The sequence below is a fragment of the Choloepus didactylus genome, chromosome 18 (genome assembly GCF_015220235.1).
Source record: "Choloepus didactylus isolate mChoDid1 chromosome 18, mChoDid1.pri, whole genome shotgun sequence".
NCBI lineage: Eukaryota > Metazoa > Chordata > Mammalia > Pilosa > Megalonychidae > Choloepus > Choloepus didactylus.
In genome coordinates this window covers 51,174,806-51,201,889 of record NC_051324.1, presented here as the reverse complement: position 1 = coordinate 51,201,889, position 27,084 = coordinate 51,174,806, and the positions used below count along the sequence as shown (strand labels likewise).

General features: G+C 50.9%; 1 protein-coding gene across 3 annotated transcripts; it reads left to right on the top strand.

Moving 5' to 3' along the window:
- Window positions 1–8,730: 8,730 nt before the first annotated feature.
- On the top strand, window positions 8,731–13,008 carry LOC119513394 (keratin, type I cytoskeletal 14). 3 transcript variants are annotated; one of them, XM_037808571.1, is made up of 8 exons: window positions 8,731–9,276; window positions 10,506–10,588; window positions 11,096–11,252; window positions 11,409–11,570; window positions 11,652–11,777; window positions 11,874–12,094; window positions 12,189–12,232; window positions 12,753–13,008. In XM_037808571.1, exons 1-8 carry the CDS (start codon window positions 8,731–8,733, stop codon window positions 12,848–12,850), a joined length of 1,437 nt encoding a protein of 478 aa, XP_037664499.1. In that variant the 3' UTR covers window positions 12,851–13,008. The 3 variants fall into 3 exon arrangements, with proteins under 3 accessions (XP_037664499.1, XP_037664498.1, XP_037664500.1); XM_037808570.1 differs by having other exon boundaries at window positions 12,165–12,232; XM_037808572.1 differs by lacking the exon at window positions 12,189–12,232 and having other exon boundaries at window positions 11,874–12,096; window positions 12,726–13,008.
- Window positions 13,009–27,084: the final 14,076 nt, after the last annotated feature.

The following is a 27,084-nucleotide window of genomic DNA, read 5'->3' as shown; positions in this document are numbered from 1 at the left end:
TTTTGGTGTCCTTCAGATCCTATGAAGGCAGATTGTTCTCAGACCTCAGGCCTTAGAAGGTGTTTGTCTCTCTTGACATTCAGATGCATCCCCTCCATTGGTTACTGAGAGTTTCATATCCACCATGCTTCCCTTTTCACCTTGGCTGTCAGGAAACCCAGAGCTCCATGTCCTCTTCCTGATAGCCACCATCAACCCCCTTGCAGGAGTCACAGACTGGGGGGAGGGGCTGCCTAGTGCACAAGGGTACACCCAGGGGCCATAGCTCTGCCCCTCTTCTTCTCATACCAGACCCCCCTCCATGGGTCAGGGGGCACGTACGCCTGCTGTAACCGAAAGCTTTCCAGACACCGGACACATCAGGCCATCAGGCCTTCCCTGGGATTTAAAAAATTTGAACTGATCCTCTCCGGCCGTGAGGCTGAAGGATGAGCCGTCGTCGTTCTAGCTTTGTGGAGGCTGCTGACCCACGCCGACGAAGCCAGTGGGCAGAGCAAGGCAGAGGGTGTCTGTGTGTCAGAGAGGGAGAGAGAGAGCAAGAGAGCGAGAGAGTGAGAGAGAATGAGAGAGCACGCTGAGATTCTGGGCCTCTTCCTTATGGCCCTTTCACACCCCTTCTTCCACGTTTTGGTGATAAGAGCCAATGAATTGCCTCTTTTTTAAAGCTAATTCAAATTGGTTTCTGTCACTGGCAACCAAAATGTGTTCATCAATATTCTCTAATTCTTGATTTATTTTTCTTCTTCTGTTGTTTAGTGTTTGTAGTTTTATTATACTTATGTCTTTTATCCTTACCTGCCCATGCCCTCTTTTGAATTGAGTGAAACAGAAATAGTTCCTTCCTTCCTTCCTCCCTTCCTCCCTCCCTCCCTCCCTCCCTCGCTTCTTTCCTTCCTTCCTTCTTCCTCCCCTCTCCCCTGCTTCCTTTCTCTTCTGCAGATAATGCCCCCAGTGCACCGCCAGCCAGGGCTGGGAGGAGAAACAGGCCCTGGGTGATGCGGAGCGACTTGTGGGACCTCCGTGGGCCTCAGTACCCCGATGGAACCCTGAGCTGCTGCTCCCCAATCTCCCTCACTCCCAGGCCAGGGGAGGCCGGTGCTGGGCCTCCAGCTTCAGAATGTGGGCCCAGTTGGCAGAAGCCATCCCTTCTCCCCTCACCCAGACCTTCCCCTGTTGATTCTTCCTCGGCTGGTTTCCAGGCCCTCCCTGTTCCCACAGACTACACCCTGGCCGGGCCCTCACAGACGCACCAGCTCATCGCCGTGGCTGATGGCCTCAGCAGCCTCCCTGCCTCCTCTCCCCCAGTTCTCCCTACTTGCCCCTCCTCCCAACACTGCTTGCTCCAGCCCTGGAGAGCAGCACACTTCTGCTCACCCCTTGTCCCCCTTTGGCCAAACTCCAGGCAGGGCTTAATTTAAGTGAACATTTCACCAAACATTCACTCTGTGAATTACCTCACATGAATCATCTACTACTGTCAGCTAATCCTGTGTGGTGGGAACTATTGTGCCCATTTCACAGGAAACAGGCTCAGGGTCTTCGCTGACATGTCCAAGCCCACAGGGTGGGTCTGTGGTGGAGCCAGGCCAGAACCCCCTTTGGCCCAGCTGTGGAGACCCTGCTCCTTCCACCACCCCACACGGAGTCCCAGCCTGGGGTTGTGGGGTGCACTGCACGACGCTGAATCCGCTCCGGAACCTCTGGCTGGTGGAGAAGACTCCTTCTTTTCTCTCTGCCCAGGGCCCCTTCCCCTCTCCTTCCCTTTCCCTCTGCCCTGTCAGCCGTGTGCCTCAGGACCCCTGACACAGCCATTTTGGCTCCCAGGTGCTGAGTGTGCTCACGACTCGCCACTGGCTGCCAGGGTTCCCACAGCCACGCCCCGGCGGGGACTGCCCCCCTCCCCTCCCCAGCACACTTTGTTCTTTCAAACCTGACTCAAAACTCATCCTTTCCAGGAAGCTTTCCGTGTGCTGCCCGCCCCCTCTGGTGGCTCCTCAGCTCTGGGTTCCCCTCAGCCCACAAAACAGAGAAAGTTCTGGGCTCATTTGCCCTCCTCTGTCAGACTGGTCATCCCCAAAGCCAAGGGCTGTGCCTCTCCCACAGACCAGAGTAACTACAGCCAGCAGCCATGCTGTGCGCCTACCATGAGAGAGACCCTCTGCGGCCCTCTCAGGCTGTAGTGGGGGGTGACAGATCAAAAAAGCAATGAGAGGGCTGAGAAGAGGGAAAGCAACATCGTCCTTACTGCCTCCCTTCTCTCCCTCGAGTATGCTGAACACTGACAAGAGTAGTCTTCGGAAAGCTTGCACCTGACAGCATCATTTGCCTGCTTAAAATCCTTCAGTGGTCCCCACTGTCACCAGGATGAAGCCTGAGCCCTTGAATCTGAGCCTCCGCGCTCAAGTTCATCAGGCGGGGTCAGCCTTGAACTATGAGCTCTAGCCGTGTTCAACTGCTTGCAGTTTCCATCAGGCCAGGGTCTCACACGGCTGCCTCTTTGCTCAGGTGCTTCCCTGAGCACATGGGATGTCCTTTGTCATTTTCTGTGCTTGCTTAGGGACTGCTCATCTTTCAGGTTCAGCTCAGCTAAGAGGTCCTCCAGGAAGCTTGACCACTCTGCCCTCAGGCTGGTCTGACTGTCCTTTCTCTGTGCTGCATCTATCCTTTATCTACCTGCCCACTCACCTGCACACTCACTACCCACCCACCTTCCAATTGCCTTTCAGTCTATTCATCCATTATCCACCCTTCCTCCCATTCATCTATCCACTTGCCCACCCACCATCCACCATCGTCCACCCTCCTTCCATCTGTGTGTTTTCTCTCCTTCCTTCCTGCCATCCATCCATCCATCCATCCATCCATCCACTCTTCCTCATTCCCTTACCCTCCTCCCTCCCTCCTGTCCTTATTGAGCACCTACTTCAAGCCACACGGTCTGCAGAAATCATAACCGAGCCACGTGCTGGACTAAGGCTCTGCTTTAAAGAATGGGAGGGATTTGGGTAGGAGGAGAGGACAGAAGCGGAAAGTCAGGCTGAGGCTGGGAGAGGGGTGGGGTGCAGGGGTTAGGAGGGGTCCGGCCTGTTGGGGTGGAGCTTAGTTTGCAGTGGGGCACTGTGGGTAATTGGCTGGGGAGTTTAAGGTGTACTTTCTCTGAAGGGGGAGCTGATGGTGGGTTTGCGAACCAATCTATTGCTGGCCCTTGGTCACTTGACCATCCATGTTCTGGATCCTGGGGTGCAGGCCCAGTTCTTTTCACCCCAAACCCTTGCTCTACCTATTCTCACTCTGCCTAGCTCAGAACCCTGAGAGACGTTTGTTAAACATTTTGCACTTTCGAAGCAGGCTTTGCTGTGTGACTTTGGCCACGTACCTTCCCCTCTCTGGGCCTTATGCTCCCCATCTGTGAAGTTAAAAGACTAGTCTAGATGACTGCTGAGGCCCTTTTTGGCCCTGATTCTTTTTTTCAGGGACTCTTTAACAGGAGGGCACCTCGCCATTGGAAAGTGAGGCTTGGGAGAGCTGGGTTTGAATCCTGGCTGAGCTGCTTCCTTGCTGGGGGCCTTGGGAAGTTCCTCAGCCTCAGAAGCTCTTTCAGCTAAAATGTGGGGTGGTCAGAGACTACTGGCTTCACAGTGCAACCAGGAGGCTCCGCCAAGGCCACGGATGCGGAAACACTTGGCATTGCCCATCTGTTGTGTCAGCCCAGGTAGAGCAGGCTGGCCTGGGAAACCAGCGGGTGGCAGAGCTCTCTGGGGAAAAGGGGACCCCAGGGCCCCAGGGAGGTGCTCCAGGTTCCCGACTGCCTCCTGTGCCTGACAACCTGCTCTCGGCCCCCACACTAGCCCTGCCCTCTCTGGCAGAAGAGGCTGAGATCTGGGTCAGCTGAGGTCCCAGCCCATTGTCCCTGCAAGGTGACAGCTGTGTGCTCTGGGAGGTTTTACCCTCTCACACTGGTGGCTGAGACTTGGTGGGGAGGGGGATGGGCAAAGTGGAATGAGCAGGGGAGGGTGTGTGGGGGGTGGGGGCAGAGGAAGGAAGGGCAGGCAGAAGGAGAGGGCAGCCCTGGGACAGACTTCTCTGGGTCTGGGAATCACAAGGACAGCTCCAACCTACCATTTAACTATGAGCCTCTCTGGGCCTCAGACTTCCGCTTGTCACACGGGGATGACACTGATTGTCCCCTTCTTTCCCTCAGGGCTGGCCGAGGCCTAAGAAAAGACTCTGGACCTCAGTTATTAGAGAAACATTTGGTATCTCTCCAAGGGAAGCCGGCTTGGAGATGTCTTAGACAAGACACAGAGAGGGTTCAAGGGGGCCCAGCCTGGGTTTTGGGGATGGAGGAGGGTAGGTTTGGGGTCCCCCCCCCCCACCACCAGCAAAGTCTTTCTAGAAAGCCGTAGTCACTCAAGGAGCCCAGGGCAAATGAGGCTTTTGGGCCCTGTGGGTGCTAAGTGCTTTTTTTTTTTTTTTTTAAATTAAATTCAGTTTTATTAAAATACATTCACACACCATACGATCATCCATGGTATACAATCCACTGTCCACAGTATGATAACATAGTTATGTGTTCATCACCACAATCTATCTCTGAACATTTTCCTTACATCAGAAAGAACCAGAACAAGAATAAAAAATAAAAGTGAAAAAAAGAACACCCAAATCATCCCCCCATCCCACCCCATTTGTCCTTTAGTTTTTATCCCCATTTTTCTACTCATCCATACACTAGATAAAGGGGGTGTGATCCACAAGGTCTTCACAATCACACTGTCACCCCTTGTAATCTACATTATTATAGAATTGTCTTCAGGAGTCCAGACTGCTGGGTTGGAGTTTGGTAGTTTCAGGTATTTACTTCTAGCTATTCCAATACATTAAAACCTAAGAGGTGTTATCTATATAGTGCATAAGAATGTCCACCAGAGTGACCTCTCGACTCCATTTGAAATCTCTCAGCCACTGAAACTATTTCGTCTCATTTTGCATCCCCCTTTTGGTCAAGAAGATACTCTCAGTCCCATGATGCCGGGTCCACATTCATCCCCGGGCGTCATATTCTGCATTGCCAGGGAGATTTACAACCCTGGGAGTCGGGTCCCACGTAGGGGGGAGGGCAGTGAGTTCACTCTGCTGGATGAGAAAATTGGTAGGTGAAAATTTAAGGAGAAGCAACATTTCGACATAGGCTAAACGTATGTTCCTTAAGATATTTATGTATTTATTAATTTAAAAGGGAAAAATCCTAACTGTCCAGTAGAGAAACCCAGGTTAGGGCAGGGAACAAGGTTAACATCATCAGCAAAAAGACACAGCAACACGTGACCTGAGGGCTTTATAGGCCTGACATGACATGTGGAGAAGGCACAATATCATTTTGGTGATGTTCTTGTCAAAATGCACAACTTCAAGAGAAAACATCAGACAAATCCAAATTGTGAGATAGTCTACAAAATACCCAATCAGTGCTCTTCAGAGGTGTCAAGAGCATGAAAGACAAGGATGGACTGAGACATAGTCAGGGATTCGAGGAGACTAAATGCATTGTGGGCTCCTAGGTTGAATTCAATTAAACAGTTTCATTAATAGTGTTGTATTGATGTTTATTTCTTGATTTTTGGTAAGTGTACAATGTTTATATAAATATGTTAATATTAGGGGAAGCTGGATGAAAGACACCTGAACTCTGTAGCATTATTGTAACTTTTCTTGAAAGTCTAAAGTTATTCCAAAATAAAAAGCAAAAAAAAAAAAAAAAAAAGGCTCTTTCCCTGTGGAAGCTGCTGTCTGTTTGTGAAGGAGCCAGAGAAATTGGGGAGCGAGAAGTATGGACTCAATACCTGAGAATTTTGCACCTCTGCCTCCCACTGCCCTTCACTTTTATATGTTGAGCTCCCAGAACCTTCTGGAGTGGCTCTGCCCACGTCTTACCGCAGCCATTTCTCCAGCAAGTTTTCACCACCCCGCTTCTGCAACTTGTGTAGCACCCTGTCTGTCACGGGGACTTCGTGTTTACACGTATCTTATGTAATTTCGATGTGTGTCCTCTCTCCTCTTTCAGGCTGGGGGCTTCCCCAGGGCAGGGAGAGTCTCCTTCATTAGACTGTGTGCTCTGAGGGCAGGGGCTGTGCCTCTCTCCTCAGACTGGGCTGTTCTGAGGCTCCCACCCCCCGAGGGCCTGGCCCAGTCCTCAGCACACAATGCCCCTCTGTAGGGGGCTGCCTGGCCTTGCCCGCTTCCCCTGTTTGGATTGGCATCCGTCTTCCCCCACAGGCTGGCGCAGGGAGCCTCTCTAACCAAACAGGCACCGCCCGTCTCCTCCTTAACCCCCTTCCCCGGGGCAGGCTGCAGGGAGGTTTCGGGGAGGGGGTCTCCAGGCCTCGGCAGATAGAGCCGGCCATGTGCCGTGCCCCCTCCCCTTCCCACGAGCTCCTGGCACCCCAGGAACTGTCTCTCCTATGACATCGTGAGCACCAGGCCTCTGGGCATTCAGGAGGAAGGTGCCCTGCCTTCTCCCTGCCCGGCTGGGCTGTTAGTAGGTCCCGGGTCACTGGGTCCTGCATCTGCAGGGAGAAGGAGGCAGGCCCTGGGATCCGGCCCAGGATTCTAACCCTGTACGGGGGAAATGAGGACTTGTGTTCCACGTGGGCTCCCAGGGTCCATGAGGGTGGGGAGGGCCGCCAAAGCTTCTTGGATTTTGTGCAGGGGATTCTCTGCCTTTGGACTCCTTTAGAGAAAGGGTTGGGGAGGGAGCTTCTTTTGGGTTCTGTTGAGTCAGGTGAAGAGGGAAGAAGAGCCATTCTTGTGTTCCGGACCCCAGGGGTTCTCTCCCTGCAGTGGAGGGAGTCAGGGTGGTGGGGGACGCGCAGGAAAGTGGTGTCGAGCTCTGCACCGTGGTCCAGCTCTCCAGATCCCTCCATTTTCCTCCCCACCCCTGCCCCACCACACCCCCCACCCCAGCCAACAACATGCCTCCCAACAAAAGCCTGGATCCCTCAGCTGCTCCAATCCCTGCTGCCTCTTGCTGGGTAAATTGTAGGGCTGGGCCTGGGGTGGGGGGAAAGAGATTAAGTGTCTGCCAGTGGCGGGTGGAGCGGGGTGGGGCCCTGGCTTACTCACATCCTCCCAAGTCCTCGGCGAGGCAGATTTGGGGATCCCAGAGCCTTAAGTGTCTGCCTCAGCATTGTCTTCTAAGCTCCCAAGCCTGGCGGAGGGAGGGGGCTTTTGCAGGGAAAGGGCCTCTCTGGCTTCTGCTCTGGAGACATGGAGGTGGGGGCGTGGCGGGCGGTTCTGCTTCCCTCCTGGGAGCAGTTGCTTCTAGGAAGAGTGTTGGAGCCTCCAGCGGGGGCTGTTGGGGCCTGTCTGGGGAGACGGGACATGCCAGGCAGCCCCAGGCACAACCACATTCCTCCCAACACGCCTGCCAGGGTCTGTGGAGCTGGGGGGTTGGCACGCAGGCGGGGTGGGGGTCAGACATCCTGGCCTTGAGGGTGGCTCATCCCTGAGAAGACTTTGATGGTGGCAGGGGTGGTGTGTGTGGGGCTGGAGGAAATAACTGAGATCCTTTCAGGGACCCTTGCATCCTCCCTGTCCACGTCCTTGGCACAGCCCTGATCCACTCCGGGGACCTGTACTCCTCCCCCTACTGTCCCTTGGGCCAATTCCCCTAACCACTCCACCAGGGGCCCAAGGGAGGGTGCCTGGGCCAGCCCCCTCCCCACCCCCCAAGGCTGCCCTGGGGACCCCCTCCAGGCCTGATCCAGGGAGGCTGCTCTGCCCCCTTTGGAGCCAAGGTTGGGCTATAGCCATGAGAACCAGTCCTCGTGCCACACTTGATTTACAGAACCCTTTCACATATACCGTCACAGTTGATTCTCGGAGCGGACTTTACAGATGAGCAAACTGAGGCTCAGAGAGGGTAAAATGTCAGGTCCTGGGTGTGAATGGCAGAGCCCGGGCTCATCTGACTCCAGACTCTTCTCTTTCCCTGAGACCACAAGCCCTTGGCCCAGCTGAGCTGCCAACCCCATGGTCCATCCACGGGGCTGGTGGAGGACATGAGATCCCCTCTTAGGAGCACAGTGGCCTGTGCCCAGGCTGCAGTGAGGGATGTCGGGGTGGGGGCCTGAGCCCCCTGACTGACTGGGTATGTTTCACTCTCCTCAACAGCCTAGCAGGTCAGTCTGGAGGTCCCTGAGACTGTCTTGTCTCGTTTTATAGATGCCACTGAGAGTGGCGTGTCCTGCCCAGGAGACTTTGCCACACTGGTGCTCCTCCAGCCGGGCACTAGCCACTGGACCCGAGTTAGAGGCTCGTCCAGTTAATGGGGAGCTGACAGGTCATCAGGTTTCTGGTGCAGAGCAGCCCTGCTCCCTGCCATCCTGGCTGAGCCAGCACGCGAGGCCTGATGGGAAAGTGTAGCCTGCAGGCCCACACCTCCCTGTGTGAATCACGCCTGGCGGGACAAGAAAGTCCCAAACACCCCAAACAATGAGTTTCCAGTAAAATATGACAGACAAGATGAGACGGAGGAGAGGAGGGATTTGGCTGGGAGTTGGCGCAGGCCCGTGCGTGATGAAAGCCAAGGGGGGTGGAAAACGCCAGGCCCGCCCCCTACTCACGAGTATAAAGCACTTGCACCCTTTCCAACCCACCTGAGCACCTTCCTCTCCTCTCTGCCGACTTGCTCACTCACTCGCTCACTCTCTCGCCTTCCTCCTCGACACCATGACCACCTGCAGCCGCCAGTTCACCTCCTCCAGCTCCATGAAGGGCTCCTGTGGCATTGGTGGTGGCATCGGCGGCGGCTCCAGCCGCATCTCCTCTGTCCTGACTGGAGGATCCTATCGGGCCCCCAGCACCTACGGGGGCCTGTCGGTCTCCTCCTCCCGCTTCTCCTCCGGGGGAGCCTGCGGGATTGGAGGCGGCTATGGCGGCGGCTTCAGCAGCGGCAGCAGCAGCTTTGGTGGGGCCCTGGGTGGCGGCTTTGGTGGGGGATATGGTGGTGGCCTGGGTGCCGGCTTCGGCGGTGCCTTGGGTGCTGGCTTCGGTGGTGGTTTAGGTGGTGGTGATGGGCTCCTAGTGGGCAGTGAGAAGATCACCATGCAGAACCTCAACGACCGCCTGGCCTCCTACCTGGACAAGGTGCGTGCCCTGGAGGAGGCCAACACCGACCTGGAGGTGAAGATCCGTGACTGGTACCAGAAGCAGCGGCCTGCCGAGACCAGGGATTATACCCCCTACTTCAACACCATCGAGGACCTGCGGAACAAGGTGGGTGGGATGGGGTGCAGGAGGTGCCATCCCACTTACTCCACTCTCAGGCCACGGCACCCTTAGATTCCTGGACAGGACAGACTCCCACCCCAGATCCCTTCTTCCGAGGCTCTGGGACTTCCCACAGAGGACTAGTCTGTGTAAAAATGCTCTCCCTTCCTCTTGCCTTGTTCAGACCCTTCTGGGCTCCAGACCTTCAGACCAAGTGATTTCAACCCTTGCATTTTACAGAAGCTGAAGCTTTGAGAGGTGCTGTGACCTGCCCAAGGTCACAAAGCACATCAATGGCAAAGCCCAGGCTAAAATCCTGTGCCCCCACCTTCTGGTACGGGAGGCAGCTACCTGTTCTCCAGCACAGGGGAGGAGGCAGCTATAACGGGACCCAGTGAGACACCCAAACCGCTCATTAGCTCATTAGTCTGGGCTGTGGCAGTTGCCGCCCATGAGCCGCGGCTGCCTGGCCCCTCCCTGCAGCAAGGTGGGCAGGAGAAAGCCACACCGACAATCCATCAGAGCCCACCTCATGTCCCCTGCCCAGCAGGGGCCTGGGTGGGCCTGTGTCTTCCAACTCTCAGCCCCCCTCCCTGCCTCTCAGAGTCTGCAGGGAGCCCGCCTGGCTGAAGCCTCTTCCCTGGGTGTCTGGCCAGGTTGTCTCGTGCAGATTAGGGAAATTAAATGATGAGGGAAGGAACTCAAGACAAGCACAGGATTCAATCTGTCTTCTTTTTCTTCCCTTGCTTCCTTTTTTTCCTAATCCCGTGTGTAAGTTGGGCCTCATCTCTTGGGAAAGTCCCACCTAAGTTCCATGCCCTGGAAGAAAAAGGGAAGTACGTGGTGGCAAAGGACTGGCAGGGCTGGTTTATGCAGAGAGAGGTGAATTCAGATGAGGAAGGGTATCTAGAGGGGAACTTGAAACCCAGAGACCTGTTTCAGCTCTTGCAGTAGGTCAGTAGCAGAAGTGGGACCAGAACTCAGGTCTCAAGGCTTTCGATTCTAAAGCCAGGGCTCTTTCCACCCCCTCTGCTGACCACAAGTCAGCAAAGTCCCGGATCAGAGCAGGACCAGCTGGGGTTATCCTTTGGGCTGCTGTGGTGAAGGCTTGGGTGTCTGTGGGGAGGAGGGGGTCTCAGACAAATGTATGAATGCAAAGGCCTAATGCAGGCTGCAGTGAAGTCTGGTTAGTGATGTCTGTTTGACAAATGACCTGTGTCCTTTCCATCCTGTAGATCATTGCAGCCAACATTGATAATTCCAACATCGTCCTGCAGATTGACAATGCCCGCCTGGCCGCTGATGACTTCCGCACCAAGTGAGTTCACAGTGGTGGCCCAGAGCATCCAGTCTTCCCAGGGTGGGGCAATTTTGGAGCAGTGTTCCCCAAACAGATTTGACCAGGGCCAAGATGGTGGTACTGGGGGTGCTTGTAAAAATACAAGACTCCTGGGCTCTACCCTTGAAGATCTGGTTCAGTTATTTTTGACAAGTTACCTGGGTTTGGGAACTGCTGCTTTAGGGAGAGGCGTTCCCCACTTTCCCACTTGCTCTTGAAGTGCACTATTGTTTGGCTGAAGCTAGAAGTGCCACCTCTGCACTCCAAATTCTGCAACATGATTATTATTTCCAGTCCCCCCAGGAGTGTTCAGATCTGAGTGATCAACAAACACTGTATCCAACCACACCATTTTCAAGACTGGCTCCCGAAACCACATTCCACAGCGAGCCAGCCATGGGAAGAAGCTGCAAGGGGAAGAGAACAAAGTCTTCATTCAGTGTGGCCAGAATGAGTATCTCATCCCTTTTCTTTGGGTCATTCCAGGTTTGAGACGGAGCAGGCCCTGCGCATGAGCGTGGAGGCTGACATCAACGGCCTGCGCAGGGTGCTGGACGAGCTGACCCTGGCCAGGGCCGACCTGGAGATGCAGATTGAAAGCCTGAAGGAGGAGCTGGCCTACCTGAGGAAGAACCACGAGGAGGTGAGAACTGAAGGGAAAAGCCAGCTTTTAAGACAAGCTGAGAGGGACCGGATGAAATTGAGATGGTGGGAGGGCTCTGATCAAGACAGAACTAGAGAACCCCAATCGGTTGCCATGGGGAGCCTCCTGACAATGGACTGGTCTCTCATTATGCAGGAGATGAAGTCCCTGCAAGGCCATGTGGGTGGAGACGTCAACGTGGAGATGGACGCGGCCCCCGGCGTGGACCTGAGCCGTATTCTGAACGAGATGCGCGACCAGTACGAGAAGATGGCGGAGAAGAACCGCAAGGACGCCGAGGACTGGTTCTTCAGCAAGGTGAGTGCCATTTGTGTTTAAGGGGCCCAGGAGACTGCCCACTGGGACCTTCTGGTGTGAATGGTGTTCTCTTTTCTCCAGACAGAGGAGCTGAACCGCGAGGTGGCCACCAACAGCGAGCTGGTGCAGAGTGGCAAGAGCGAGATCTCTGAGCTCCGGCGCACTATTCAGAACCTAGAGATCGAGCTGCAGTCCCAGCTCAGCATGGTAGGGATGCTCCCAGGCATGGGTGTGGTCCCAGGGACTAGGAGGGAGGGAATAACCACTGTCACTGATCCCTGGTCCTCTTTATTTTCCTCACAGAAAGCATCCCTGGAGAACAGCCTGGAGGAGACCAAAGGCCGCTACTGTATGCAGCTGGCCCAGATCCAGGAGATGATCGGCAGCGTGGAGGAGCAGCTGGCCCAGCTGCGCTGCGAGATGGAGCAGCAGAGCCAGGAATACAAGATCCTGCTGGACGTGAAGACGCGGCTGGAGCAGGAGATCGCCACCTACCGCCGCCTGCTGGAGGGCGAGGATGCCCAGTGAGTCCCCGCCCTCCCTCCAGTCCATGCCCTGACTGCTGTCTCACGGAACCCCCCATGTATCTAACAGTCTTGCCACTTTGTTTCTTCACAGCCTCTCCTCCCAGTTCTCCTCTGGCTCTCAGTCCTCCAGAGATGGTAAGACCTTCCTCTTTATCATTCCTGGGCTCAAGACTACCCTCTGTCCCCCAGGTCTGGGGAGCTGGTTAGGGGCTTTCTGAGGAGCCAAGCTAGAGTTTTCTCACTCAGTGTCCTTTATAAACCTCCGTGGCCAGAAGAAGCCATTTTCTAAACCATCCTTAAGGCTAGGGGCTGGTGCTCTCCACCCTTTATTTCTCCCACCCGGAGACCCCAGGGTTATGGCGATCAGCACCACGGACAGAGCCCCTCATGTCTCCTCTTGCCATTTGGGTTGATTTGGACAGAACTGGCTGGGTCTGAGTTTTTAGGAAGTTCTAGTCTGAAATCATAGACTCCGTGCCTGACCTCTAGCCCTAGTGTAAAAGAAATGTGCAGATGGTATCTGTGCTTGGGCAACAGAAGTGAATCAAGTGATAATCAGGGGAGAGGGCAGGGAGGGCAGCTCCTCGGCTTTCCCAATCCTGATTTCTCCATTGCCTGTCCACTGTGGTAACTTCCTCTCTCCCCTCTTTCCCAGTGACCTCTTCCAGCCGCCAGGTCCGCACCAAGGTTGTGGATGTGCATGATGGCAAGGTGGTGTCCACCCACGAGCAGATCCTTCGCACCAAGAACTAAGGCTGTCCAGCACTGCTTAAGCCTAGGAGGTTCCTTGCTGTGGATACAGACTTCCCCTGGGGATCCCCTCTCCTGTCCCCAAGCACTCACACCTGGGCCTTGTTTCAGCCTTGCCCTCTCCTGGCAATCAATAAAGCTTCATTTTCTGAGTTGCATAATTCCTGCCTCTGCTTTGTTATTGGTAGGAGTGGAGGTGGGGAGAGTGTGGGGGAAGCATCTTTTGTCTGGCTGTGGCCTCTGGGAGTGGGAGAAAGGGCTCAGGGGTGGGTCGGGCTCAGATCCCAGGATAGCTTTCACCATCCCCAAAGAAACAGATGGATGTGTGTACCAGGTCATATGTCGTGTCTCCTAGGGCAATGGAGGACCATTCATTCACACACTCACCCATTCACTTACTCATTTATTCCTTCATTTTTTTAATTCATTCACAAGAGACTATTGAGTGCCTTTTATGTGCCAGGTACTGTGCTGGACTAAAGGTTCTTAACATTTTTATGATCAGGGATTCCTTTGAGAATATATTGAAAGTTATAGATCTTCTCCTCCTTGCCCCCAAACAAGTATATACAAAATGGCATACAATTTCATGGGGTTTGTTGGAAAATTCCACTTCACATACTAGCCTTCAGAAAGAGCACTTTAGGCAAGCCATTTTTACACAAAACTTCCTGGTGGCCAGAATAACACTCTGGGCCACTGAATCCTGCTCAAAACCCCCCTTCCCCAGCTATATACATTCCAGTCCTAAAAGGGCATAAAAACCCACTACTCGCTTCTCCATTCCTTCCCAGCTCCCTCCCCGACAGATCCCTGGGACCAATCACCACTTGGCCCATCAAGTAAACCCCTGTCCATCTTCAGCAAGTCACCACCCCTGAAAGCAAGGTATAAATACAGCTCTCCCTTTGTCTTGAATGGGCTGAAGCTTTACTTCAGACCCTCACCACGCTGATGGCAACTTTCCTTTCGACCCCCACCATGTCTGAAAGTCGACTGGTCTCCGTGTCTTCTATGACTGAAAGTCAACTGGTCTCCATGCCTTCTATGACTGTGCACCCAGAAGTTTCCAATAGGGTTCATGGGTTCTCTACAGCTCATCAAAGGAGGTCCATGAACCCACAGTAAAATATCATGCTCTACTGACAGCTCTGCCTCCCTCTACCCTACCTGCTCCTGCCTCCAGAGATAGGTCTGAATCCTGCCTGTACGCAAGTGACCCAGGACAAGTTGCTTATTATTGCCAAGACTCAGTTTTGGCATCTGTAAAGTGGGCATAATGACAGTACCTACTTCACTGGCTTGTGAGGATTAGCTGGAGAAATGCCTGCAAAGCCTCTAGCACAGTGCCTGGGTATGGTGTAGGCTCAGTGCACAGCCACATCAGTGATACTGTGTGTGCTAGCTCTCATATGTGGTGACTCTCCACCATGAGGGCATTTTTAGAAGCTTTGGAAACACACTGAATGGCTTCTAACCCTTGTTCTCTTCTTTATTAGCTCTGTGACTGTGGAGAGTCTGAGTCTCAATCTCCTCACCTGTATAATCAGGATGATGAATCCTGCTTCTTGGGGTGGATTGGAGAATACGAGTTCATGCACATTAAGGAAGCAGGATTGTAGGTTTCTCCCTTTGGTGGAGTGTCCTTTCCTTTCTTTTGTGGCTGGGAATAGGTGGGCGAAGGGAAGGAGCCTTGTCCGTGTGAGTAGAGAAGATTCCAGGGGTGGGTGGAACTCACTGCCCCAGGCTAGGAAAGAGTTGGCTAGTCACAGTATCAATTTTGACAGCTCATTCATTTGGCTGCGTGAACATAGCTTCTAGGGGGAGGCAGGGGTGGGGCTGGGGTTGAAGACTTTGTTCGGGTCAGGGGGCTAAAAGACTGGCTTTTGGAATCAGACAGTCTGGTTTGGAGTCCTGGTTCCTATGCTGATGCCTTGAAGAGTTTGGGCAAGATACTGAACCTCATGTTCCTCTTTTAGAAAGTAGAGTAATAAACGCCCTTACTACATAAGGTTGATGGAGGATTAAATGAGCTCATACAGGCCATGAGTTTAGGATCACGCTTGGCACATAGTCTGCTCCCTATAAATGGTAGTGTATTAGGGTGAGTTATTAGTAAAAGGAATGAAGTGATGTTGGTTTCTCTTTTCCCACCTCCACCCCCCGAGTGTAGAGACAACTGCTTTGTGTTCCTGAAACTCTGGAATGTCTTTTTATCTGAGTTTTGATATTAAGAAGGGTTGATCTGGTTGTTCCCTGGGTGAGGAGGGGCTGTCCTGGAGGTGAATGACTTGAGTTTGGAGGTACAAGGGGACAACTCAGGGAGGAGGGAGGTTTGGGGGAGCTTCCTTGGAGACTAGGAAGACATGGGTGATGGGACCCTGGTGAGAAGGGCCTGCGTGAGACCCCTTGATGCTGGACCCAGGACACCAGTGTTCCCAGCTGGGCAATGAGCCTCCTGCTCAAGGGTGGCATGGAGCTGGGGAGTCATCCACATTTGAGAGGCCACATGGACCTGGACAGAGAACAAAACATATCAACAGTCGCTAGCAAGGACTGAAAATTAGAGGATCTGCCAGAATGCATAAGAATCTCCCCATGTCACCCATCTCAGAGTCGACATCAGAGATTGAAGTTCCACCCCCAAAGGAGAGTGATCTGATTTAGAGGAATGTAGAGATGTGAGATTTCTCAGACTTGAGTGACTTGGGGCAAGATTCACTTCCGTGCAGTGGCTGCTGTTACTGTCTGGGGAGAGCCGGGTTTGCTTGAGGGTACAGATAGTGGCCTGAGACCACCTGGCTAAGGCAGGTTCAGAACCGGGAGGCAAGGAAGTCAAGGAAGTCAAGAGTGGGCTTGGAAGGGGTCCCACCCTGTACTCCAGGGCCCCAGAGGAAAAGGACAGGCAGGCAGCTACTCCAGAGTCCCATATAGACTCTACTACCTTTTGGGAGACACCTCCATTCCCACCCCATACTCCACTGGGAAGGTTGGAGCCAACCCTTTGGGTCTTGCTGTTGGCCAGTGCTCTCACCCACAGGTCATGAGCACCCAACCAAAGACCTGGGCCGAGTAGCTCTGACAATGGCAAGAGCGTCATTCCTCCCCTCCCCGCCAAACCCAGACTGAAACAATAGGATATCAGGAAAGCGACTGGATAGCACAGTCTAATGGCAGCAGAAGGGGTTGCCACTCAGAGACCTGGGCTGGGTCACGTGGGCTCTTGAGCTACACTTTACTGTGAGGCAATCAAGGAGGAGTGACCCTCTCTCTGCCTTCTTAGAACACAGAGCAACAGTGCTATAAGGAACCCAGGAAACTCTCCTCCAACCTCCTCATCTTAGGGAGACAGTGGCCTGCCCCAGGTAATACGGACCAAAAGTGGGTGAAGGAGGTATCCCTCCATTTCAGCATTCCCAATCCCTCAGTCCTCCCATGCCTCCATCCCTCATCCATCCAGCTGCCATTCATCTCTTCCAATTCATTTTTTCCACGCAAACATAATTACTGAGTAGCTTCTCAGTGCCAGGTTTTATGTGAAGTACTGATGTCTCAGAGATGACCAAGTAAGATTCCTGCCCTTGAGAAGTCTATTAGGTGTGTGAACAAAAGCAGACTATGAGCAACTTATTATAAATGGTGTGTGATAAAAGACTCCAGTAGAGGTAAACTCTGTGCTTCCCACATGAGACTGTGAGCTTCTTGATGGCAGAAAGTGTGTCCCCTTCTTCTCTGGTTCTCTGGGACCTAGTGTAGAGCCTGGCACATGAGGACATGGTATGCACTGTGTGTCTGTGCAAGTGTGTGTGTGTGTGTGCATGTGTAGGATGGGGAAAGTCTGAAATAAGGTTAGAAACGTGGTTTGGGGACAAAGTGTGAAGGGTCTTGAAACTTCGTGGAGGGGGAATGTTGGGCTAAACCATGGACCTGACCAGAGTGACCCAGGACTCACAGTGACTTGTCCTTGGCCTTTGCTCAGCTTTGGCCCTGCAGGTGAAGGTCCTGGTGGATGGGGCAGAACCTTGCCCACTATAGCCTCTGGCCCAGCCTGACCCTCACTGAGTCTTTGGATTTACAGATGAGCCGGATTGAGCAGGAGGTGACGATAAGTGGACTGAGATGGAGTCCAACGTCAAGGAGGAGAACCAGCTCTGACCAGTGCCCAGGAGTTGGCGATCAAGCTACAGTCTCAGCTCAGCATCCCTCTTAGGGCCTTCTGTTCCTTAAGAATTAGCTCTGGAGAAGTCCTTGGAAAACACCAAGAACCGCTACTGTGGCCAGCTGCAGCAGATCTAGGAAAAGATCAGTTATGTGGAGGTCCAACTTGCTGAGAACTGGGCAGATTGAGTACCAGAATCAGGAATACAACTTTCTGCTCAGCATCAAAATACAGCTGGAAAAGAAAATTCAGACCTACTGAGCCGCTGTGAGAGTGGTCAGGGAGACTTGAGGGTACCCCGTGACCCTGTAGAACCCCTAGATCCAGGTCCCTGATGCTAATTCTTCCCCTCTGGACAAAGGCATTTGGGAAAGCCCCTCTACATAGAGTCTTATGGGTTGAAGTCTCCTTTATCTTCTGGGGGGACCTCAGGGACAGTGGGCTTTGGGAAAGGAGGATGTGACAATGAGAGAAGGGACTGCCACCCTGCTCCAAGGAATGGAAGTTTCCGCAGGTCCCAGCTGGAGACTCTCTCCTCCTAGGGTTTGGCTCATTCTCTGTCTTCTGCCTTGTGGGAAGGAAGAGTTAAGAAGACTCCTTTTTGGGTCTTAACTCTGTCCAGGTCTATTCTTGTGTGTGTATGTGTGGTCATTCATTTTTTTAATTAAATTTTTTGTTGTTGCAGAAGTGTAGGTTTGCAGAAATAACATGCATAAAATATATAAAAGACAGAATTCCCATATACCACCCTATTATTAACACATTCCCTTAGTGAGGTACATTTGTTGTAATTTCTGAAAGAACATTTTAGTAAATGTACTATTAACTATAATCCATTGTTTGCAATAAAGTTCAATGTGTTGTACAGTCCCATGTTTTTCTTTTGATTTTTATTCTAGTAACATATATACAACCTAAAATTTCACCTTTAACCACATTCAGATACATAATTATACGTATTCACATATATAATTCAGTGCTGTTAATTACATTTATAATGTTGTGCTACCATCACCACCATCTATTACTGAAACATTACAATCTAATAGAAATTCTGTACAATTTAAGCATTAACTCCCTTTTCCTTACCCCCATCCAGCCTCTGGTAACTCATATTCTGGATTCTGACTCTATGAGTTTGCTTATTCTAATTTATCTCATATCAGTGAGATCATACGATATTTGTCCTTTTGTGTCTGGCTTATTTCACTCAACCCGATGTCATCAGGGTTCATCTAGGTTGTTGCATGAATCAGAACTTCATTCCTTTTTAATGCTGAATAATATTCTTTTGTATGAATATACCACATTTTGTTTATCCATTCATCGGTTGATGGACACTTGGGTTTTTTGGCAATTGTGAATAATGCTGCTATGAACGTTGGTGTGAAAATATCTGTACTGTGTCCTTGCTTTCACTTATTTTGGGTACATCCCTAGGAGTGAGATTGCTGGGCCATATGTTAATTCCTTTTTTTTTTCCTTCCATTTTTTAATTTTATTTCATTTTTAAATTTTTTTATTTTTTTAATAATTCAATTTTATTGAGATATATTCACATAGCATACAGTCATACAAAGCATACAATCAATTGTTCACAGTACCACCATATAGTTGTGTGTCCATCACCAAAATTAATTTTTGAACATTTTCATTACCACACACACAAAAATAATAAGAATAAAAATTAAAGTGAAAAAGTACAATTCAAGTAAAAAAAGATCACTGGGTTCTTTTTTTTTTTTTTTTTTTTTTGCCCCCATTTTTCTACTCATCCATCCATACACTGGACAAAGGGGAGTGTGGTCCACATGGCTTTCCCAATCACATTGTCACCCCTCATAAGCTACATTTTTATACAATCGTCTTCAAGATTCAAGGGTTCTGGGTTGCAGTTTGATAGTTTCAGGTACTTACTGCTAGCTATTCCAATTCATTAGAAACTAAAAAGGGTTGTCTATATTGTTCTTAAGAGTGCCCACCAGAGTGACCTCTCGGCTCCTTTTGGAATCTCTTTGCCACCGAAACTTATTTCATTTCCTATCACATCCCCCTTTTGGTCAAGAAGATGTCCTCCATCCCACGATGCCAGGTCTACATTCCTCCCCAGGAGTTGTATTCCACGTTGCCAGGGAGATTCACTCCCCTGGGTGTCTGATCCCACATAGGGGGGAGGGCAGTGATTTCACCTGCCAAGTTGGCTTAGCTAGAGAGAGAGGGCCACATATGAGCAACAAAGAGGCATTCAGGAGGAAACACTTAGGCACAATTATAAGCAGGCCTAGCCTCTCCCCTGCAGCAACATTCTTCCCAAAGGCAAGTCCCATGATTGAAGGTTCAGCCCATCAAACCACGTAATTCTATACTTAGCTTTCGGAGGAACTGCCAAACTGTCTTCCACAGCTGTGATTTTACATTCCCACCAGCAATGAATGAGGGTTCCCATTTCGCCAGATCCTCTCCAACACTTGTAGTTGCCTTTTTTTTTTTTTAGTAGTAGCCTTTTTAGTGGCTGTGAAATAGTATCTCATTGTGGTTTTGATTTGTATTTCCTTGATGACAAATGATGTTGAGCATCTTTTCATGTGCTTTTTTGGCCATTTACAAATCCTTTTTGGAGAAATGTTTATTCAAGTCTTGCCCATCTTTTAATTGCTTTTTTTTTCCTTTTCATTGTTGAGTGTAGGATTTCCTTTATATCCTGGATGTGATTTATGTGGTTTCCAACTATTTTCTCCCAAAGAATATGTTGTCTGTTCACTTTTGTGATAAAGTCTTTTGATGCACAAAAGTTTTAAATTTTGATGAGGTCTAATTTATTTTTTCTTTTTTTGCTTGTGCTTTGGATGTAAATTCTAAGAAACCATTGCTTAGCAGAAGATCTTGAAGATACTTTCCTATGTTTTCTTCCAGGAGTTTTATTGTCCTAGTTCTAATATTTAGGTCTTTGATCCATTTAGAGTTATTTTTATATATTGTGTGTGATAGGGGTCCTCTTTCTTTCTTTTGCATATGGTTATCCAGTTCTCTCAACACCATTTGTTGAAGAGAGAATTCTTTCCCAATTGAGTGGACTTGGCAGCCTTGTCAAAAAATCAATTGGCCATAGATGTGAGGCTCTATTTCTGAACCCTCATTTAGGTTCCATTGGTCTATATATCTATCCTTGTGCCAGTACCATGTTGTTTTGACCACTGTAGCTTTGTAATAAGTTTTGAAGTCAGGAAATGTGAGTCATTCAACTTCATTCTTTTTTAAGATGGTTTTTGCTATTTGGGGGCTCCTTATCCTTCCAGAGAAAGCAGTACATATTTTCCAGGATAAGAGTCACGTGTTCCCAGAGGCAGAGCCACCCAGCTGGCTTGCAGCCAATGGCAAACGCATAAAGGGGGCCATCCAAGACCAGAACCGTCCGGCTGAGCCCAGTCTACACTGCCAACTGCAAAATCATGAGCTAGATAAATGGTTGTTATTTTAAGCTCCAAAGCAAACAAGCAGAAAGAAAGAAATAACAAAGATTAGGGCAGAAATAATTAAATAGAGAATAAAAAAACAATAGAGAGCCTTAACAAAACCGAAGTTTGTTTCTGTGAAAAGATCAATAAGATTGACAAACCTTTAGGTAGACTGACAAAAAAAAGAGACGACCCAAATAAAATCAGAAATGAGAGGGGGGACATTACTACTGACCTCACAGAAATAAGAAGGATCATAAAAGGATACTGTGAACAATTGTTTGCCAACAAATTAGACAACCTAGATGAACTGTGCAAATGCCTGAAACACATGAACAACATACATTGACTCTGGAAGAAATAAAAGATCTCAACAGACCAATTACAAGTAAAGACATTGAATCAGCCATCAAAAACCACCCAATAAAGAAAAGCCCAGGACCAGATGGCTTCACAGGTGAAATCTACCAAACATTACAAGAAGTAACAGCAATTCTGTTCAAACTCTTCCAAAAAATTGAAGGGGAGGAAACACTACCTAACTCATTCTTTGAGGCCACCATCACTCTAACACCAAAGCCAGATAAAAATACTACAAGAAGAAAAAATACAGATCAATTTTTCTTATGAATATAGATGCAAAGTCCTCAATAAAATTCTAGCAAATTGAATCCAACAGCACATTAAGCAAATTATACAAGGGATTGAGAGGGTGAACCAGTGACTAGGGAAGGAGCGAGGGTGACTGCCGGATGATTTCTCAGGATCCTTTGGCTCCAACACCCTATTATACCCACATTCATAAATCTCCGGTGCTTTGATCTCCTGGAGTTTCCCTCCCCTGGGAGACGGCTGGCCCAGGGCCACGCTGCACTCTCCTGTCTCAGGCCCAAACAGGAACGAAATCAGTTTCCTTCTCTGTTCCTCTTTCTGTGACTGAGAACCACTGGGACTGTCTGGGGGGACTTTAGTGAAATCAACAGAAAAGTTCAAGGAAGAGGACCAATAAAAAAATAAAACTCAGAGGAAATATTACGGTTTGAGGTTGAAAGTCGGTGAGGAAAATTAAGGCAGGAGGTCCTCAAAGCTGCTCTTTATGGAAATTTAATTGGAGCTCCCATTTATTTTATTCCTTCATTGGGTCATTTATTCATTTAGTCAACAAATATTTATTGGGTGTCTGTTTTGTATCAGGGGTTGGAAATAAGTAAAATTGTGATCAAAACAGGTGAGGGCTCTGCCCTCGTGGAGATCACAGTCTAGGGCCAGGGGCAGATAAGCAAAATGGATGTGGCTGAATAGTAGGGTGAGTGCCCAGTGATGGGAGGGTCACAGGGGTTGTGAAAGTAGAGAAGGGCTCCTGATCCCATCTTGTTGACTGGGGTGGCTTCCTAAGACAGGCATGGGCAGGGATGTTCCATGTGTCATTTCCTTATTTCTCTTAATAGCCACGTGCCTTGGCTATTGTTGCTCCCATTTGCAGGTGAGGAAACTGGTTGATCATTTTGATATATTCTAGATATGACTCCCTTATCAGATATTTTGATTTTCAAAAAAATTTTTTACGCTTGTCAAAACCAAGAAATTAACATTGACACAATACTTTAACGGCTCAGAGAAGGTTGGCCTGACTCCAAATCTCACCCTCCGAGCCCTGCCCACCTGGCTTCTAACAATTTTTAGCACTTTCTAAGATCAGAGGTGGGCTTCTGCTGAACTGAGAGAGTTGTTTCGAGACAACTGTGCAAGCAGCTAAGAGCGACCTCTGTGCCCTCTGGCCTCAGGCTCCCCCCAGAAGGCGCTTTGCCTGAGCTTGTTAAAAGAGTGAATAAGTGAACAACTAAAGAAGGAATGAGGGCACTGGGCCGGACACAACTAAAGAAGGAATGCAGGCACCGGGCCAGACAGTCCCCAGAGATCCCTCTGGTTCCGGCACTCATAAATCTGATGGCTTTGATCTTCCTGAGCTTTCTCCCCACCCAAGAGTATCTCATCTGTCTTTACTGCCAGCGGCTCCCTCAGCCTCAGGGACACACCGTTCCCACCCTACCTCAGGCCAAACCCACCAAACATGCTCCCCTTCATCTACCCCCCCTCAGCATGACTAAGGCACGCTGGGGACCCTCAGACGGGAATTTTGTCAAGAAGGAGGGAAAACTCAGGGAGGTGAATCTAGAAAACACCAAATGAGTAAGAGTCAAGTTTAAGATCCAGAGGTAGGGTGGGGGTGGGGAGGACGTTTCCTCCAAGCTCACCGAGCACTGAGAACCAAGGGGAGCCCCTGACTCCCTTTATCAAGCCACTGACCCCTTCGTTCACACCGTGCTCTGGAGCGCTGGCCCTGAGCCAGCATGCTGCTGGTTGTGGGGGCTGCTGGTTGTGGGGGCTGCAACAGGGACCAGATAGACACAGGCTCTGTCCCCAGAGTCCCAGGGGAGTGACTGACGGGCAACAGCAACACTTAAGGGCAAGTCCAGGGACTTTCAGGGCACACAGCAGGGGCGCCTAACCCAGTTTTGGGAGTCAGGGAACATTCCGTGAAGGAAGTGCTGTGCTGAGACCCGAAGGATGGGTTGGATTTATGCTGGTGAGGTTTGGTGGGGTTGTGGTGTGTGTGCCGGGTGGGGCTGGTGGGGGGCAGTGTTCTCAGCAGGGGTGGGGGGACTGCATCTGTCAAGGCCTGGAGGTGAGACTGAATGTGGCCTGATCAAGGAACTAGAAAATGTTTCCTGGGGCTACAGCACAGAGAGTGAGGAGGAGCTGGTGAGTGATACTGGCAGGTTGGTCTGGGGACAACTGGGAGAGGGGGGCAAATCATGGATGATTGGCTCGATGAGCCACGATGGAGAGACTGGGCTGTATCCTGAGGGACAAACCCCTGTGGAGGATGACTCTGGCAAGGAGACAGTTTGGAGACTGGTTTCCATTCCAGCCTATAGAAGCTGCAGTGCGGTTGGGGAGTGTCACCCATCAAACTCCCAGTGCCCATTTTCTCTGAGTAACCTCCGGGGCTGGGCCCTGTCGCTGCTTCAACGGTTCCCGGTGTGTGTCAATCTCACCCCATTACCGGCGAGGTTCCCCCTTTCCCAGCTGAGGGCTCTGTGCCTGCGTTGGGTTCCCCACTTCCCTGAAGAGCATGTTAACAACTGTGGTCATCATCGCCATCGTTGTCCTCCCCTTGCCCCCCACCCTCACCCTCATCATTACCGCAGTTGAAACCCTTCGGCCCCGGAACAGTGACAGGCCTTTACATAAGTTGTCTACTTTATTTTCCACAGGCAGCAAAATGTCACAGATGGGAAACTGAGGCTCAGAGAGAGGGTGTAACTCAGCTAACGGAGGATCTGGATTGGTCTGACATCCAAACCCACCCTTGTCATTGTCCCACGACACCTTAGAAGATTATGGAACCCCTACTGAGTGCAGAGATGAATACCACCCATGAGCAGAAAATTTTTGGAAAGCAAGTGGCCACAAATGAACCATGAGACCCTGTCCCAGTTATTTCTTGTCTCTGGGCCTCGGTTTCCTTATTGAAGGTCCTTGTGCAGAACAAATGGAGTGGCAGTGAAGGAATGAGGGTGCTGGGGCAGGTGTTCTCCACTGACTTTCTGAGCCATGGAAAATCTGTGACTTCCAATCTCAGAATTTTCTCTGCTCTTGGGGGGCTCACATCCATCTCTGCTGTCACAAGTTTCTGCAGCCTCAGGACCATACCTTTCTCCCTTCTCTCAGGCCCAAACACGGACAAAACCAGATCCCTTCCCTCTGCTCCCCTGGGATTTTCCACGGACATTTTTGTCAGCCCTAATGGAAGCCTCAGGTAGATAATAAGGAAAACAGAAAATTCAAAATCCACAGCAAATAGTAATGTTTCAGGTACACAAAGGGGGAGGGCATTCAAAGCATCCTCTTCATAACAGTTCCTAACTGGAGCCCCTTCCTGAGTCCTTAGGGCCTCTGGATTTTCCAAATGTATGTTTCCTGACATCATTAACAACGTATGTTGATAAATATAAAATAACCCAAACAAAACAAAACTCTTATGATCAAATCTGGCAGGAAACAAGCTGAACAGCTGTCTTTATTTGCAGGAACTTTCAGAGCCTTTGTTTTCCTAACGTGCTAGGTGAGTTTCCAAGAGGGGGTTACAGCACCGGTAGTTCCTTGACTGATTTGACCACAAGGTGTATTTCTAGTCCCACAGTGGGAAATGCTGGTGAGCTCTGATGCTCCCACCAAGGCACCCTTTCCCAGCAACTGTTCAGGGAAGGGACTTGTCATTGTCCCAACACATATCTGTGTGAGTTTATCACACCTGGTTTTTGCTGATGTCTTCATAATCACGCACTTTGTGTCCCTGAGCTGGATACCTTCTCCCTTTGCAACATGTGCTGTGAGAACTATATTGTTAATAATAAAGATACAAAGTTTAGTGACTCCCATCGGTAATGCTTCTGCAAAATTCTAGGCATGGTCCCAGGCACATTAGATATGCTCCTTCATCTATTCTTCCAACCACAATTTGAGAAATGTCTTGTCTCAGGACCCTGACCCTTGCCCAAGGTCATGCGGCTTGCCCAGGGCCTGTATTTGAGAAAGGGGCTGGTCTGGCTCCAAAGCAGGTAATTTTTGCAGCTCTGACTCACCAGTCCCCTCCCCTGAGCAGAGAAGACCCCCGTCAGTTCTCGGATACCAGCAGTTCATTTAGGCAGGACCGATCCGGATTAACTTCTTAACAAGCCATCTCTCCTCTGCGGAGAGTCCAAGTCTGTGCTTGTCGAGCACACCTGCTCAAGCATGACTGATGTGGAACGAGAGGGCTCAGGACCCTCTGGCTGTACAGATTTATGATTCCTAAACCATCAATCTCAGAAAATCGGCATTCCTCAAGCTTTCTCCTCCCCTTGGGGGCCCTCCTATCTCTTTCAGCTCTTGTGGCTCCCCCCAGCCACAGGGAAAAGCTGTTCTAGTTTTCTCTTAGGCCCAAACAGTAACACCCCCTCCTTCCCTTGGTTACTCCTGAGATACATCAGGCTGTGGCACCTTCTACTGTCAAATTTCTAGAGTGATCTTGGAGGCTACTCAGAGGCACATTTCTTATCTGAGTAGGGGAATTGCTGGGAGAGGGAAAGAATTTGGAGGAGGACGCCCCTGACCAAACGCTGACCCTCTCCCAGCGTGCCCCCTCCCATCAGGTGTGCACCAGAGGGGTTCAGTGACTGGTCTGAGGGCAAACAGCTGGGGGTGTCTGGATTTGAGCCCATGTCCTCAGGCTTCCAAGGCTGATGGATTTCCTTTATGTACCCTGTCCCAGCCCCTTGCAGAGGGTTTAGGACTGTTTTTAGGTTTCATCTGCCCAGCTGTCCATGGCCTATCTCCCAAGGGTCCCACTAATAATCCCTTCAAATTCAGGAGACTGTCACAGTCTGAGCACTTCTTAACCTCCTGGGTTACCTTGTGCTTCTGGACGGCCTGGTACTTGCGGCAGGAGGCTGCGCCCAGGGGCCTGTGAGGGCAGGTGGTTCCACCGGGAAGGCAGAGGCTGTTGGGGCTGTTTCCATGGGCCCCAGCTTTCCCCACAGCTGTGGCAGCAGCGGCCCCTTGTGGTCATTTTACACAAAAGGAACTGCAATTTTGGCGCTGGAAGGGAGGGTATCTTTCCTTGGAGAGATCACCTCCTCCACTCTTTTGTTGCCCAGAGAGGGACAGACACATGTCCAGGGCCGCACAGCTAGCATCCATGTCTTTGGATTTCTGGCCCTCCTGGGACTTTCTCTTGTAGCACTCTCAGCTCAATGCCCCTCTGCTGAGCATGGGGAGGGCAGAAGCCTCCTGGAGTGTAGGGCCTGCCCTTGCCCAGATAGGCTACCTCTGACCGTTCTGTGTCTCCTGGTCTTGCCCATTCAGGGTCGAGCGGGGTTAGGGGTGCAGTCATTGCGGGCGGGAGGAAGGAATCGCCCGGGAGCTGGGCGGCGAGCCCTCATGCGGCCTCCAGGAGGCGCTGTGCCACCACGTTGGCAGGCCTGGGTGCCTCCTCCGCAGCAGGAAGGAGCTCTGCCTCCGTGAAGGGTGAAGCCGAGGGCGGAGCTGGGGCAGCCTGGGGCACTTGCAGAGGCGGGGCCAGTGGCCGGCAGCCTGCCCCTCGCCAAACCGTGGCCAGCTCCAAAGTGGACACCGTCCTCTTCTCTCCCGGGCTTGAACGCCAGGCCTTCTGAGCTAACTGACAACCCCTCCGCCAAACTGCACTTTCCAGATTTTGCCTCTTCTCTTTGAGCCTCTGAATGGCCCTGGGAGGTGGGCAGGGCCGGGATCATTGTCCCTGTTGTAGAGACTGGGGAACAGTTTGAGAGAGGCTGAGGACTTGCCCAAGGCCAGCCAGCTGATCAAAGACAGCCCGGACTTGACCCAGGGAATTGGGCTCTGAATCTGGGGCCCCTTCCTAGACAACGTGCTGTGTCCCCTGAGTTTGGCGCCAGGTAAATGGGAGGTGTGCTGTAGCAGAAGGGAAGGGGCTTTGGAGTCAGCTCCACTACTACCTGCTGATGTGGCCTTAAGCAAGTCACTTAACCTCTCTGTGCCTCAGTTTCCTCATCTGTAAAATGGGCAGTAACCATCTCCCT

Coding starts and splice junctions, on each gene's coding strand:
- LOC119513394 (XM_037808570.1), top strand. CDS start 8,731: ATGACCACCTGCAGCCGCCAGTTCACCTCCTCCAGCTCCATGAAGGGC. Junction 9,277..10,505: donor TCGAGGACCTGCGGAACAAG/GTGGGTGGGATG, acceptor TCCATCCTGTAG/ATCATTGCAGCCAACATTGA. Junction 11,253..11,408: donor TGAGGAAGAACCACGAGGAG/GTGAGAACTGAA, acceptor CTCATTATGCAG/GAGATGAAGTCCCTGCAAGG.